Genomic DNA, 15,576 nt, shown 5'->3' with positions numbered 1-15,576 from the left:
CCTTTCTCTCTCAAAAATAAATAAATATTTTTTTAAAAAACTTTTTGAGCGTGTGGCAGGCTCAGTTGGTGGAGCATGTGACTCTTGATCTTGGGGTTGTGAGCTCGAGCCCCACATTGGGTACAGAATTACTTAAAGATAAAATATTTTCAAAACAAAAGCAAAAACATTTTTAAAGGTGCAAGGTATGTAAACTTTTCTTAAGGTGCAAAACACTATTAAAGAATAGAGCAACATTTTCTCATGAGACAAAATAATGAAGGAGACCTACATTAGATTGGATGGTCTAAAAAGGATTCTCTGGGGCGCCTGGGTGGCTCAGTCAGTTAACCACTTGACTCTTGATTTCAGCTCAGGTCATAATCTCATGGTTCATGAGTTCTAGCCTCACACTGGGCTCTGCATTGACAGGGTGGAGCCTGCTTGGTATTCTCTGTCTCCCTGTCTCTCTCTGCCCCCATTAAAATGTACATTTTAATTTACATTAAAATGTAAAATATGTACATTTTAATACATGTATATAAAAAATAAATAAGAAGAATTCTTTGAGAAAAGAATGTTAAATCTGACACCTGAAGGGTAAGTATGTATGTCACATGAAAAGTGGGATCAAGGAAGATTCTCAGAAAAAGGAAAAAGAAATGCCCAAGTCCTGAGGCACAAAAAACCTGGATACATTCCAGGGACTGAAAGAAAACTCTAGAGACTATCCCAGCAACAGTTGAGAGTGGGACAGGATGAGGTTGGAGAGGTAGGTAAGAAGGAACCATGCGGGACCTCAGGCGCTATTAAGTTTGAATTGTATTCCAAGTGCCATGGGAAGTTTTGGAAAGGTTTTAGTCAGGGTGTAACATTTCATTGTTTGAAAAGAATCAGACACATCATGAGTCATTTCACAGAGAGATGATCAGTTAGCTGACAGCACAGCAAGCAAACACAACTAGTAATAAAAATGCAGTGCTTTATCAGAGATCTCGGTTTCTCTAAATACCAACCAATTTTAGTCTTACCACGTAAGCTGGGCAGAGTAAATTCTAAGTATTAAAAGAAACAAAGCAGAAATCGGTCAAGATCATCCACAATAAAAAACATACAGTTTAAAGGATCATAGGCCCCTCCGGGTGCCTCGGCAGGTCTGTGGGGTTGAGTCCCACATCGGGCTCTGTGCTGACAGCTCAGAGCCTGGAGTCTGCTTCAGATTCTGTGTGTGTCTCTCTCTCTGCCCCTCCCCTGCTCACACTTCTCTCTCTCTCTCTCTCTCTCTCAAAAATCAACACTTAGAAAAAAAGAAAATAAGCTGTAATTTAAAAAAAAAACAACCCATTTTTTAAAAGTAAAATAAAGGCTCATAGGCCCCTAAAATTAGTCAGAAAGGAATTCTTCAGGTCATTTTGTCTGACTTCTTGGTGTAACTATATGGAATCATTCCAATTATAGAGCAGTTATTCCACCTGTATCAAAGCCACTCCAAAGAGATGAGTATCTCTGGCAGAGAATATGCTACAAGGCTTAGCTGATAACACATCTCAGTGCTTTTTAGTCTTTTAAAAGTTGTGGGCAATTAACCTAAGACTTTCCTCAACTGTAAAACCCTGCCAGTGCCTCATGCAACTTAGCTATTCAATAAATGTTCATTAAATTAATTTTAAGAGAGTTCTTTTTTGGCTCACTTTTTCCCCTTCCCTTCTTTCTACACTCTCCTCCCTTCTCCTCTTTCCCATTTCACTTTTTTCTTCTCTTCTAGTTCAAACTGTATGGAAGTCAACAATAAAGTGGATTTCTAGGAAGACTTGAGTTAAAGTGAAATGTGATGGTGTCACTTCTTCATCGGCTGTTATCTTTATACCTATTTAACCACTTAGACTTTCTTTGAGACCCTGCTTATACACCACTTAAATCCATAAAACCTTTTCCAGAAAACCTCAGCCACATAAATAATTGTGCGTTTGTTTCTCACAGAATCTAACAGTGTTGAACACCTAAGTATTCATTAAATAGCATCCGTACAGAAATATACTTTCAAAAACTCAAGAAAATGTTCTCATCAGTTTTCTTTATCAAATTGAATATTAAGTCTTTTAGAGTAATAATATGAAGATCAGAAATGCAGAGTTAAAATTCTAGGAGTTTCTGCCTATGGCAAGCAAAAGGTATTACATTATGTAACTTAATAAGGTCATACAACATTGGTCTACAATTATACCGTGCCAAGTAAAAGGCATCTGGTTTTAATGCTGTTGCTGTGGGCCTCTGATTATTCCCTCCTGTATTACTGTTCTGCACAACTTGTGGCCTCCTATGGTGAAAGTATGGAAACAGAGGAAGATATAAAATCTTGACAGTCTAGTCATGGTAAAATCATGATCAAGGCACACTAACAAATGAACTGAAATACAATTCCATTTCTGCATCTTCTTAGTATGCAAAAAGGAGGCAGCCTAGAAGCAGTGGGTTACAGGCCAATTGTCATGAGTTATATGAATGCCTTTTAAGATTCTCACTAAAAAAAGATCTGCCCTCACCACAACCCACCAGCATAACCCTGGTTGTCCATGGCGTCTGCAGCCTTCCCCATGATCAAGGTCTGTGGACTGATGCACCATATTTGTGGGTTTTTGTAGCAGACCAAACTTTAGTCAGAAATCCCAAAACTGCCTTCAGATCTGTACTTTTAATCTGAATTCAGAGGAACATGATTTAGAAATGGAAAGAAGCAGTCAACCAATTATAGTTAATAAGGCTCTGATGGCTGCCACAATATTGTAAGCCAAAGAATTTTAATGGTAGTGTCCGTTTTCATAATTGAACACAAAGCAGAGATGAGAATATGGTTCCTGGAATTTTTGGAAGCTACTGTCTGGAGAAGTTGGAACTTGTGTTACCCCTTGGGCTGCTGCTTTGGTTGGATGGCAAATTGCAATGTGGTCTATTAAAGTGACAGAAGCCACTGGAAAAAATACAATTCTGTATTAAGTTAACATATATATTTGTTTGTCTGTCTGTGACCAAGAACAGTGGCTGATTCTGTAACAGTCTCTGAATAACTCTAAGCTCTGAGCTACACAGAGTCACCCATTCTAAGATACAGATGAAATATAATCAGGTCCAAACTTCAAAAGTTTCAGGCTCCAATTCCACCCATTACTTTCATTTCCATTTGAACTATTCCCATTTCAATTGTATCAATTTCCTCTTTTCTTTCCTTTTGTAATGAGGTTTCCATACACCTCATTGTCTTGACAGATCTCTTTTGAGTAAAACCCTTCAAATGTAATGCCTAACTATACATGATATTATAAATGTATAACTACAACAGAGGACAGTGAGTATTTTTCCCCTGTTTTATAAATGCTCTTTGGTACCACAAATTGCAGTAATCAAAACAAAGAGGAAGCACTTCAAATGATTTTTACAATATTGCATGGTCATGATTGTTAGGGCTCTATTTTGTCTTTGTTCTTGAAAGATATATTCAATGGGTATAGAACTTTGGGGGGGGGAGATAAGGGCTGAAAATCACATAAATTTTGTGAAAGACACAAATTTACATTTTTAGACATCTCAGCGAAACCCAAACAGAATAAATATGAAGAAATCACATCTACAGCGAAATCCAAACAGAATAAATAGGAAGAAAATCACATCTAAACACAGTATAATCAAATTGCTGAAAATCAAAGATAAAAATGGAAATCCAAAAGGGAACCCATTATATACAGGAAAACAATGATTTGAATGACTGCTATCTTCTCAAAACAAATAATGGAGGTCAAAATATAGTGAATATCCTTAAAGTACTGAAAGAAAAATCTGTCAACCCAAAATTCTATACCCACTGAAAATGTCTTTCAAGAACAAAAGCAAAATAGACACATCTCTAGGTAAAAGACAAGATCAGGTGCTTTCAGAGTGGTATGGCCTTAGACCTGGGAAAAACAAAAGTAAGAGGACTTATTGGGGCACATAGGTGGCCCAGTCGGTTTAAGGTTCTAACTCTTGGTTTTGGCTCAGGTCATGATCTCATAGTTATGAGATCCCACATGATCCCTCCCACATGCTCTCTCTCTCACTCTCAAATAATAAATAAATTTTTTAAAAAATTAAAAAAAAAAAAAGAGGACACGTCTACAGCAAACATGGATTGCAAGAAATAGTAAAGAAATTTCTTTAAGCTGAAAGGAAATGACACCAGATGGAAACTTACTGATAAATATCAGGGTAAGACAATTATTTTCTTCTTAATTTTTAAAAGCACAATAATTAAGGGAAAAAACATATTTTTTTGTCTTGTGGTCTTGTGTCTTGTGTAATATATATAATGTATATATGTGTAACATGTATGACAGAATAAAGGTGAGTGGTGGGGAAGAGGGGAACAGTGGAACTATATGAGTGCAAGGTTTTTACATTTTATGTGAAGTGGTGTAGTATTAATGCTAAACAGATTATGAAAAGGAATCCCTAGAGCAACTATATGTCTAAAAAATACAAAGAGGTATAGGTAAAAGGCCATTAGGTAAATTAAAATCAAAATCTAAAAAAAAAAACCAAGTAATCCAAAATAAGCCAAGCCGTAAAGGAATGAGCCCAGGGTGTGGTGCTGAAAGTGCTTACAAATTTTAACAGCAGTGAAATCGAGCAGGCTGTGCAGTCACTGGACAGAAATGACACTGACTTGCTAATGAAGTACATTTATAAAGGCCCACAGAAAACAGCAGTACAGTGTTATTCCAGTGGCATGAAAAGGTATTAGCAGTAGGAGGATGAGGCTCCATTATAAGAGTTCTTACAGCAAGAAAGACTGTTTAAAAAAACAAAAAACAAAAAACAACCAAAAAATGACTCATGTGACCTTGAGGAGAATTTTGGATGCACAGGCTGATGAAGAAGGGACTGACAATGGACCACCTTCCTAGGGACTCCCAGCTAAACTATTTCAGGACATGCATCGGCTGAAGTGTATTTTATTTTCAAGGTGGAGGGAGAAATCGTCTGTTTCCTAAATCCTTTGCAAGATCTGATAGTCTATGCCTTTGTCCACGAGTAACACAGAACTGACGTAACTGTCTACTGGAGTGGCTGGCTAGCATTGGTCACGTGTACCTGTGGGCTCTGCCTATTTAAAATGGGGGAAGGACGATGTGGGCAGGTACTAAGGGCTGTGGTAAAAGGGAGAACTTATTTTTTTTGAAGTAGTAAAGCTTCAAGGGTTTGTGCAGACATCCCATCTTCCCAGAGAAGATGGCCTCTCTTGGGTTCATTGAAAAGTACCTGCTGTATCAATAAAGGGCTTGAGGAAGGAAGGAAGGAAGGAAGGAAGGAAGGAAGGAAGGGAGGAAGGGAGGAAGGGAGGGAGGGAGGGAGGGAGGGAGGGAGGGAGGAAGGAAGGAAGGAAGGAAGGAAGGAAGGAAGGAAGAAAGGAAGGAAGGAAGGAAGGAAGATGGCTTTTACATAGCTGTTTCAGCTCAGTAACTTTTGGTGTTGGCCAGGTAATTCTTACCTGTACCTCAGCTTGCCGTTCTCTTTTGACGTTAAGTAGCTGTTTTTGAAGAGATCTTATCTGTTTTCTTCCTTTTTCCTCCCTAGAAGAATTAAGAATGATTTGTTTAGAGAGGTGTTACTCAAACTCTGGTGTGCACAAGGATCAACACTAATCTTAAAAAACAGATTTCTGGGCTCTACCCCAGAGATTCTGATTCAGTAGGTCCAGGATGGGGTCCTGGGATTTGCATTTCTAACAAGCTCTCAGATGTTGCTAATGGTACCGGTCCATGGAACACACATTTAGTAACACTTTACAAAAGACTGTGATTTGTTTTAGTAAACCAGAGGAGAATGTTTCTGGTTTATGTGTTGGATCTAAAATAGCTACTGCTGAGAAAAAGCTAAGTGGAGGAGGAACAGGAAGAGGAAAAAGAAGAATCCTTTCTATTCTGAACACTTCACATATCCTTGCCTCACAATAACCTTAGAAGATAGTCTCTATCATTCTCCCTATTTTACAGAGGAGGAAAGTGTGGCTTACAGGGCTGAGGTAACTGGCTGTGGTGAACATTCGAATGTGCCTTACAGATAGATCTCCAACTACAGGGAGTATAAGTGAAAAGGGTCCCAGTTCTAGGTCCTGAAATCCTTCATTACGTGTGCTCTAAGGCCACACTGCCCACTGACTGCTCCCTGCCAGTGTTTGAGTTGGCAGGGATACTAAGTCAGGCCCTTCCTGGGAGACCTGAGACTTCTCTGATGGTTGTTGACTTTACTTCAAGGACCCACAATGACCTTGCTAAACCATCCTTAGAATGCAAGGCATTTTCTTCCACCTAACCTTCCCTCTCCTTCACTTGGGGTCAGTTCAGCACTGAGTCTAAAGATTCCCTCCACATTTTCTCTCCCACAGGTGTTTCCCCTGATAAAATTTTCACATGAATAATATCATCTTGGCATCTCTAAGAAGACATGACTGACACACTTGCCAAGGTCACACTAATGGTAGATGGCAAAGGAGGATTCAAATTCAGTACCTATCCAAATGAGAACTTAACTACTTTATGTTACTATTTGTGCTCTGAAACAGAATTCTGCTTATCTCCAGTATTCCCACTATTTAGGTTTAGAGAAAAACAAAATAACAAAACAATATAAGAATAAACAAAACAGGGGCACCTGAGTGGCTCAGTCAGTTGAGCATCTAACTCTTGATTTCCACTCGGGTCGATCCCAGGGTTGTGGGATCGAGCCCCTTCATGGGGCTCTGTGCTGAATGTGGAGCCTGCTTAAGATTCTTTCTCTCTCCCGAGCCAAAGCATTAGAGACTGTTAAAAACTGAGAACAAACTGAGGGTTGATGGGGGGTGGGAGGGAGGGCAGGGTGGGTGATGGGTATTGAGGAGGGCACCTTTTGGGATGAGCACTGGGTGTTGTATGGAAACCAATTTGACAGTAAATTTCATATTTTAAAAAATAAAAAAAAATAAAAATAAAAAAAATAAAAAAAAAAAAGATTCTTTCTCTCTCCCTCAGCCCCTCTCCCCCACTCTCATGCTCTCTAACAAAAAATTTTTTTTAATTTTTAAAAAGAATAAAACAATATAAGAATAAACAAAACAAAAACTGTCTTAGCTCAGGCTGCCAATACAAAAATATCAGGCCGGATAGCTTATAAATAACAGACTTCATTTCTCACAGTTCTGGAGGCTGTGAAGTCCGAGATCAAGGCACCATCATATTCGGTATCTGGTGAGAACCTGTTTCCTGATTCACAGATGGTCATTTTCACTTGCATCTTTATATGATCGAAGGGGAGAGGAAATTCTTTGGGGTCTCTTTTATATAGACATTAATCTCATGGTACCTAATCACCTCCCAAAAGTCTGACCTAATATCATTACATTGAGAAGCAAGGGTGCGGTACGCAAACATTCAATCTGTGGACACAACTAAAAACAACCTTACCACTAAATAGCATCTAGATAAGCATTCCTACTCAGGAATGTTTATAAAGCATGTACTTAACTAGAATTTTGAGACTGGGATTGTCATTTGCCAAAACAAACTATAGATTATGTACTTCCCATTTATAGATTACAAGAAACAGGTAAGAAAGATACAAAATGTTTATCCCTACTAATAAATTCAGAACCCCAAGGGCAGATTCAGTTAAACAAAAAAACAAATGTCATTTATGATGGAAACTAGAAATTAGTGGAGTAGAGCCTTCAAAATTATGAAAGAAAATGATTTTCAGTCTAAAAATATGTACCCAGTCAAATTACTAACAAAGTATGAGGAAAAAAACATATTTCACACATTTAAGATCTTAATATATTTAACTTCCATGCACCCTTTGTTCAAGAAGTTACAGAAACATATGCTTCAAGGGTGCCTGGTGGTTCAGTCAGTTAAGTGTTTGACTTTGGCTCAGGTCATAATCTCACAGTTTGTGGGTTCAAGCCCCATGTCAGGCTCTGTGCTGACAGGTCAGAGCCTGGAGCCTCTTCAAATTCGGTGTCTCCCTCTCTCTGTTCCCCCCTGCTTGCATTCTGTCTCTCTCTCAAAAATAAATAAGAGATTAAAAAAAAAAAAAAAAGACATGCTCCAACAAAATGAGGGATTAACACACAAAAAAAGAGGAAGAATGGAAGTCTAGAAAACAGGATCAAAAGGAAATCTCAGGATATGAAGGCAAGGCCCAGTATTATAGCAATGCTGCAGGCCCTGGGAGCAATGGCAACAAATAAGAGAGAAAGAACAGAAGAAAGTCTCAAAGTGGGGGAAAAAAGGGAAGACTTAATGTGTATGACTACACTTAGAGAGCTTTCTATTGAAGAGTTGGGTGCTGGATTCGGAACAGAAATGTCAAAACAGGCAAACAAAAAAATGGCAAAATTTAACTCCAGGAGAAAAAAAGCGATTTAAGAAAGAAAATTTAATCATTATATATACTGTGTGTCCCACCTATGAACTATTTACACACCATCATCATCATCATCATCATCATCATCAAAACATTAAGTATTAATTCAACCAAAAATTGGGCTCTAACTATTCTATGGGCATAGGAAAAACTCAATAGATTACATCTAAAATTATATTCCCGGCATCCAACTCTTGATATCTTGATATCGGCTCAGGTCTTGCAGTTGTGACATCAAGCCCCATGCTGGGCTCTGTGCTGAGCAGAGCCTGCTTGAGATTCTCCCTTCCTCTCTCTCTCTGACCCTCCCCTGCTCACGTGCACATGCACGTGTGCTCTCTCTCTAAAAATAAATACACTTTAAAAAGTAAAATAAAAATTCTATTTCCACTAGTGTTGTTTACCATAAAGAAGAAAATGGGCCAGTGTGAGAAATAAAAAATGGTATACTACTAATTTGAATGTAAATATTTCTTATATTTACATTTATTGGCCTCCCATGTGTCCCCTTCAGTGAACTGTCTTTTCCTATCATTTTAGATATGCCATGGCAAAGGATGTCTCACCTCTCTGGATCAGACTACACTTTGATTCATCATCATGATGAAAAGAAATTTCAGCACACTAAGAGACCAGTTAGCCCACTTTCTTTACTCTATCAAAAGCAATGCCCAATTAAAACAGCAATGATACCACTCACTGAATAGAATGTCAGAAATCCAAGATTTACAACAACAAATAATGCCAAGGATGTGGAGCAATACGAACTCTTCATTCAATGTTGGTGAGCATGCAAGAGTCAGTTTGGCAGCTTCTTAACAAAACTAACCATACTCTTATCATAACAACCCAGCAGTTATGCTCCTTGATATTTCCTCAAATGAGTTAAACATTTATGTCCACACAAAAACCTGTACATAGATGTTAACAGCAGTTTTATTCAATAATTGCCCAAACTTGGAAGCAAACAAGTTGTCCTTCAGTATGTGAACAGATAAACTGTGGTATATTCAGACAATAAAATACTATTCTGGGGACACCTGCGTGGCTCAATCTGCTGAGCTTCTGACTATTGATTTCAGCTCAGGTCATGATCCCAGGGTCGTGGGATTAAGCCCCACGTCTGGCTCTGTGCTGAGTGTGGAGGCTTCTTGGGATTCTCTCTCTCTCCCTTTGTCCGTCTCCCACTCTCTCTAAAATTAAAAAATATATAGACTGGCTGGGAAGATGGCGGCATAGGAGGACATTGGGCTCACCGCGTCCTGCTGATCACGTAGATTCCACCCACACCTGCCTAAATAGCCCAGGAAACCACCAGAAGACTAGCAGAACGGATTCTCCAGAGCCAAGCATAGATGAGAGGCCCACGGAAGAGGGTAGGAAGGGCAGAGAGGTGGTGCGCACTACGCAGACTGGCGGGAGGGAGCTGGAGTGGAGGGGCAGCCCGCCGGCAAAGCCGAGACCCCGAGTCTGGCTTGCAAAAGTGGAGGGGCCAGACGGAGTGTGTTCAGACAGCAAGTCGGACTTAACATCTGGAAGATTATAAGCTAACAGCTTATAATTTTGGCTGGAGAACAACGGGAGGGAGAGTTGCTGAGCCCCGGACGAAAGAGCGCAGCCTGGCAGGGAACAAAGGCGCTCGCCAGCGCCATCTCCCTCACCCATTCCCCAGCCAAAATCCCAAAGGGAACCAGTTCCTGTCAGGGAACTTGCTTGCACCTCTCAAACACCGAACGCTGTGCTTCTGAGGATCCATCCCTCCGGCGGCGGGTCTGACTCCCTCCCGGTGCCACAGGGCCCCTCCCGAAGCAGATCAACGAAGGAAAAGCAAGCTGAGCCTGCGCCTCCCGCCCCTGTGCACCTTGCCGATCCACCCCAGCTAATACGCCAGATCGCCAGCACCACAAGCCTGGCAGTGTGCAAGTAGCCCAGAGGGGCCACACCACCCCACAGTGAATCCCACCCCTAGGAGAAGGGAAGAGGTACACACCAGTCTGACTGTGGCCCCAGCGGTGGGCTGGCGGCAGGCATCAGGTCTGACTGCGGCCAAGCCCACCAACGCAAGTTATTTAAGACAGCACAGGGGAAGTGCCCCGAAGTTCCGCACCACTCCAGGGACTATCCAAAATGATGAAACGGAAGAATGCCCCTCAAAAAAACCTCCAGGAAATAATGACAGCTAATGAACTGATCAAAAACGATTTAAACAATATGACAGAAAGTAAATTTAGAATAATAGTCATAAAATTAATCGCTGGGCTTGAAAACAGTATAAAGGACAGCAGAGAATCTATTGCTACAGAGATCAAGGGACTAAGGAACAGCCAGGAGGAGCTAAAAAATGCTATGAATGAGCTGCAAAATAAAACGGAGACGACCACAGCTTGGATGGAAGAGGCAGAGGAGAGAATAGGTTAACTAGAAGATAAAATTATGGAAAAAGAAGAAGCTGAGAAAGAGATAAAAAATCCAGGAGTATGAGGAGAAAATTAGAGAACTAAGTGATGCACTAAAGAGAAATAATCTACGTATAATTGGTATTCCAGAGGAGGAAGAGAGAGGGAAAGGCGCTGAAGGTGTACTTGAAGAAATAATAGCTGAGAACTTCCCTGATCTGGGGAAGGAAAAAGGCATTGAAATCCAAGAGGCACAGAGAACTCCCTTCAGACATAACCCGAATAGATCTGCACGACATATCATAGTGAAACTGGCAAAATACAAGGATAAAGAGAAAATTCTGAAAGCAGCTAGGGATAAACGTGCTCTAACATATAAAGGGAAACCGATAAGACTTGTGACGGATCTCTCTACTGAAACTTGGCAGGCCAGAAAGGAATGGCAGGAAATCTTCAATGTGATGAACAGAAAAATATACAGCCAAGAATCCTCTATCCAGCAAATCTGTCATTTAGAATAGAAGAGAGATAAAGGTCTTCCCAAACAAACATAAACTGAAGGAATTCATCACCACTAAACCAGCCCTACAAGAGATCCTAAGGGGGATCCTGTGAGACAAAGTACCAGAGACATTGCTACAAGCATGAAACCTACAGACATCACACTGAATGTAAATGGACTAAATGCGCCAACCAAAAGACATAGGGTATCAGAATGGATAAAAAAACAAGACCCATCTATTTGCTGTCTACAAGAGACTCATTTCAGACCTGAGGACACCTTCAGATTGAAAGGGAGGGGATGGAGAACTATCTTTCATGCTACTGGAAGTCAAAAGAGAGCTGGAGTAGCCATACTTATATCAGACAAACTAGACTTTAAATTAAAGGCTGTAACAAGAGATGAAGAAGGGCATTATATAATAATTACAGGGTCTATCCATCAGGAAGAGCTAACAATGATAAATGTCTATGCGCCGAATACAGGAGCCCCCAAATATATAAAACAATGACTCACAAACGTAAGCAACCTTATTGATAAGAATGTGGTAATTGCAGGGGACTTTAACACCCCACTTACAACAATGGATAGATCATCTAGACACATGGTCAATAAAGAAACAAGGGCCCTGAATGATACATTGGATCAGATGGACTTGACAGATATATTTAGAACTCTGCATCCCAAAGCAACAGAATATACTTTCTTCTCGAGTGCACATGGAACATTCTCCAAGATAGATCACATACTGGGTCACAAAACAGCCCTTCATAAGTATACAAGAATTGAGATCATACCATGCATACTTTCAGACCACAATGCTATGAAGCTTGAAATCAACCACAGGAAAAAGTCTGGAAAACCTCCAAAAACATGGAGGTTAAAGAACATCCTACTAAAGAATGAATGGGTCAACCAGGCAATTAGAGAAGAAATTAAAAAATATATGGAAACAAACGAAAATGAAAATACAACAATCCAGACGCTTTGGGATGCAGCGAAGGCAGTCCTGAGAGGAAAATACACTGCAATCCAAGCCTATCTCAAGAAACAAGAAAAATCCCAAATACAATATCTAACAGAACACCTAAAGGAAATAGAAGCAGAACAGCAAAGACACCCTAAACGCAGCAGAAGAAGAGAAATAATAAATATTAGAGCAGAAATAAACAATATAGAATCTAAAAAAACTGCAGAGCAGATCAATGAAACCAAGAGTTGGTTTTTTGAAAAAATAAACAAAATTGATAAACCTCTAGCCAGGCTTCTCAAAAAGAAAAGGGAGATGACCCAAATAGATAAAATCATGAATGAAAATTGAATTGTTACAACCAATCCCTCAGAAATACAAGAAATTATCAGGGAATACTATGAAAACCTATATGCCAACAAGCTGGACAACCTGGAAGAAATGGACAAATTCCTAAACACCCACACACTTCCAAAACTCAATCAGGAGGAAATAGAAAGCTTGAACAGACCCATAACCAGCGAAGAAATTGAATCAGTTATCAAAAATCTCCCAACAAATAGGAGTCCAGGACCAGATGGCTTCCCAGGGGAGTTCTACCAGACGTTTAAAGCAGAGATAATACCCATCCTTCTCAAGCTATTCCAAAAAATAGAAAGGGAAGGAAAACTTCCAGACTCATTCTATGAAGCCAGTATTAACTTTGATTCCTAAACCAGACAGAGACCCAGTAAAAAAAGAGAACTACAGGCCAATATCCCTGATGAATATGGATGCAAAAATTCTCAATAAGATACTAGCAAATCGAATTCAACAGCTTATAAAAAGAATTATTCACCATGATCAAGTGGGATTCATTCCTGGGATGCAGGGCTGGTTCAACATTTGCAAATCAATCAACGTGATACATCACATTAATAAAAGATAAGAACCATATGATGCTGTCAATCGATGCAGAAAAAGCATTTGACAAAATTCAGCATCTTTCTTAATAAAAGCCCTGGAGAAAGTCGAGATAGAAGGAACATACTTAAACATCATAGAAGCCATTTATGAAAAGCCCACAGCTGATATCATCCTCAGTGGGGAAGAACTGAGAGCTTTCCCCCTGAGATCAGGAACACGACAGGGATGTCCACTCTCACCGCTGTTGTTTAACACAGTGTTGGAAGTGCTAGCATCAGCAATCAGACAACAAAAGGAAATCAAAGGCATCAAAAGTGGCAAAGATGAAGTCAAGCTTTCACTTTTTGCAGATGACATGATATTATACATGGAAAATCCGACAGACTCCAGCAAAAGTCTGCTAGAACTGATACATGAATTCAGCAAAGTCGCAGGATATAAAATCAATGTACAGAAATCAGTTGCATTCTTATACACTAATAATGAAGCAACAGAAAGACAAATAAAGAAACTGATCCCATTCACAATTGCACCAAGAAGCATAAAATACCTAGGAATAAATCTAACCAAAAATGTAAAAGATCTGTATGCTGAAAACTATAGAAAGCTTATGAAGGAAATTGAAGAAGATATAAAGAAATGGAAAAACATTCCGTGCTCATGGGTTGGAAGAATAAATATTGTCAAAATGTCAATACTACCCAAAGCTATCTACACATTCAATGCAATCCCAATCAAAATTGCACCAGCAGTCTTCTCGAAGCTAGAACAAGAAATCCTAAAATTCATATGGAACCACAAAAGGCCCCGAATGGCCAAAGTAATTTTGAAGAAGAAGACCAAAGCAGGAGGCATCACAATCCCAGACTTTAGCCTCTACTACAAAGCTGTAATCATCAAGACAGCATGGTATTGGCACAAAAACAGACACATAGACCAATGGAATAGAATAGAAACCCCAGAACTAGACCCACAAAAGTATGGCCAACTAATCTTTGACAAAGCAGGAAAGAATATCCAATGGAAAAAAGACAGTCTCTTTAACAAATGGTGCTGGGAGAACTGGACAGCAACATGCAGAAGGTTGAAACTAGACCACTTTCTCACACCATTCACAAAAATAAACTCAAAATGGGTAAAGGACCTGAATGTGAGACAGGAAACCATCAAAACCCTAGAGGAGAAAGCAGGAAAAGACCTCTCTGACCTCAGCCGCAGCAATATCTTACTTGACACATCCCCAAAGGCAAGGAAATTAAAAGCAAAAATGAACTATTGGGACCACATCAAGATAAAAAGCTTCTGCACAGCAAAGGAAACAGTCAACAAAACTAAAAGGCAACTGATGGAATGGGAAAAGATATTTGCAAATGACATATCAGACAAAGGGCTAGTATGCAAAATCTATAAAGAGTCAAACTCCACACCCAAAAAACAAATAATCCAGTGAAGAAATGGGGAGAAAACATGAATAGACACTTCTCTAAAGAAGACATCCAGATGGCCAACAGGCACATGAAAAGATGCTCAACATTGCTCCTCATCAGGGAAATACAAATCAAAACCACACTCAGGTATCACCTCACACCAGTCAGAGTGGCCAAAATGAACAAATCAGGAGACTATAGATGCTGGAGAGGATGTGGAGAAACGGGAACCTTCTTGCACTGTTGGTGGGAATGCAAACTGGTGCAGCCACTCTGGAAAACAGTGTGGAGGTTCCTCTAAAAATTAAAAATAGGCCTACCCTATGACCCAGCAGTAGCACTGCTAGGAATTTACCCAAGGGATACAGGAGTACTGATGCAAAGGGGCACCTGTACCCCAATGTTTATAGCAGCACTCTCAACAATAGCCAAATTATGGAAAGAGCCTAAATGTCCATCAACTGATGAATGGATAAAAAAATTGTGGTTTATATACACAATGGAGTACTACGTGGCAATGAGAAAGAATGAAATATGGCCCTTTGTAGCAACGTGGATGGAACTGGAGAGTGTGATGCTAAGTGAAATAAGCCATACAGAGAAAGACCGATACCATATGTTTTCACTCTTATGTGGATCCTGAGAAACTTAACAGGAACCCATGGGGGAGGGGAAGGAAAAAAAAAAAAAAAGGAGAGGTTAGAGTGGGAGAGAGCCAAAGCATAAGAGACTTTTAAAAACTGAGAATAAACTGAGGACTGATGGGGGGGTGGGAGGGAGGGGAGGGTGGGTGATGGGTACTGAAGAGGGCATCTTTTGGGATGAGCACTGGGTGTTGTATGGAAACCAATTTGACAATAAATTTCATATATTAAAAATAAATAAGTTAAATAAATAAAATTAAAAAAGAAAGTTGTTCAAGTTAAAAAAATAAAAATATAATAAAATTTAAAAGTATATATA

The 15,576-nt window shown here is 39.7% G+C and overlaps 1 protein-coding gene across 3 annotated transcripts in view; it reads right to left on the bottom strand.

Annotated features, from left to right (window-relative positions):
* The window catches only part of IQCG (IQ motif containing G), a 53,840-nt gene that overhangs the window by 16,642 nt on the left and 21,622 nt on the right, over positions 1-15,576 (bottom strand). For all 3 annotated transcript variants that reach the window (XM_042957150.1, XM_042957148.1, XM_042957149.1), the window contains exon 6: positions 5,501-5,582. In XM_042957150.1, coding sequence (XP_042813084.1) covers positions 5,501-5,582 — 82 coding nt within the window. The remainder of the gene's footprint in view (positions 1-5,500; positions 5,583-15,576) is intronic.

Source organism: Panthera tigris, chromosome C2 (assembly GCF_018350195.1).
Source record: "Panthera tigris isolate Pti1 chromosome C2, P.tigris_Pti1_mat1.1, whole genome shotgun sequence".
Taxonomy (NCBI): domain Eukaryota; kingdom Metazoa; phylum Chordata; class Mammalia; order Carnivora; family Felidae; genus Panthera; species Panthera tigris.
This window is presented reverse-complemented; position numbering and strand designations above follow the sequence as displayed.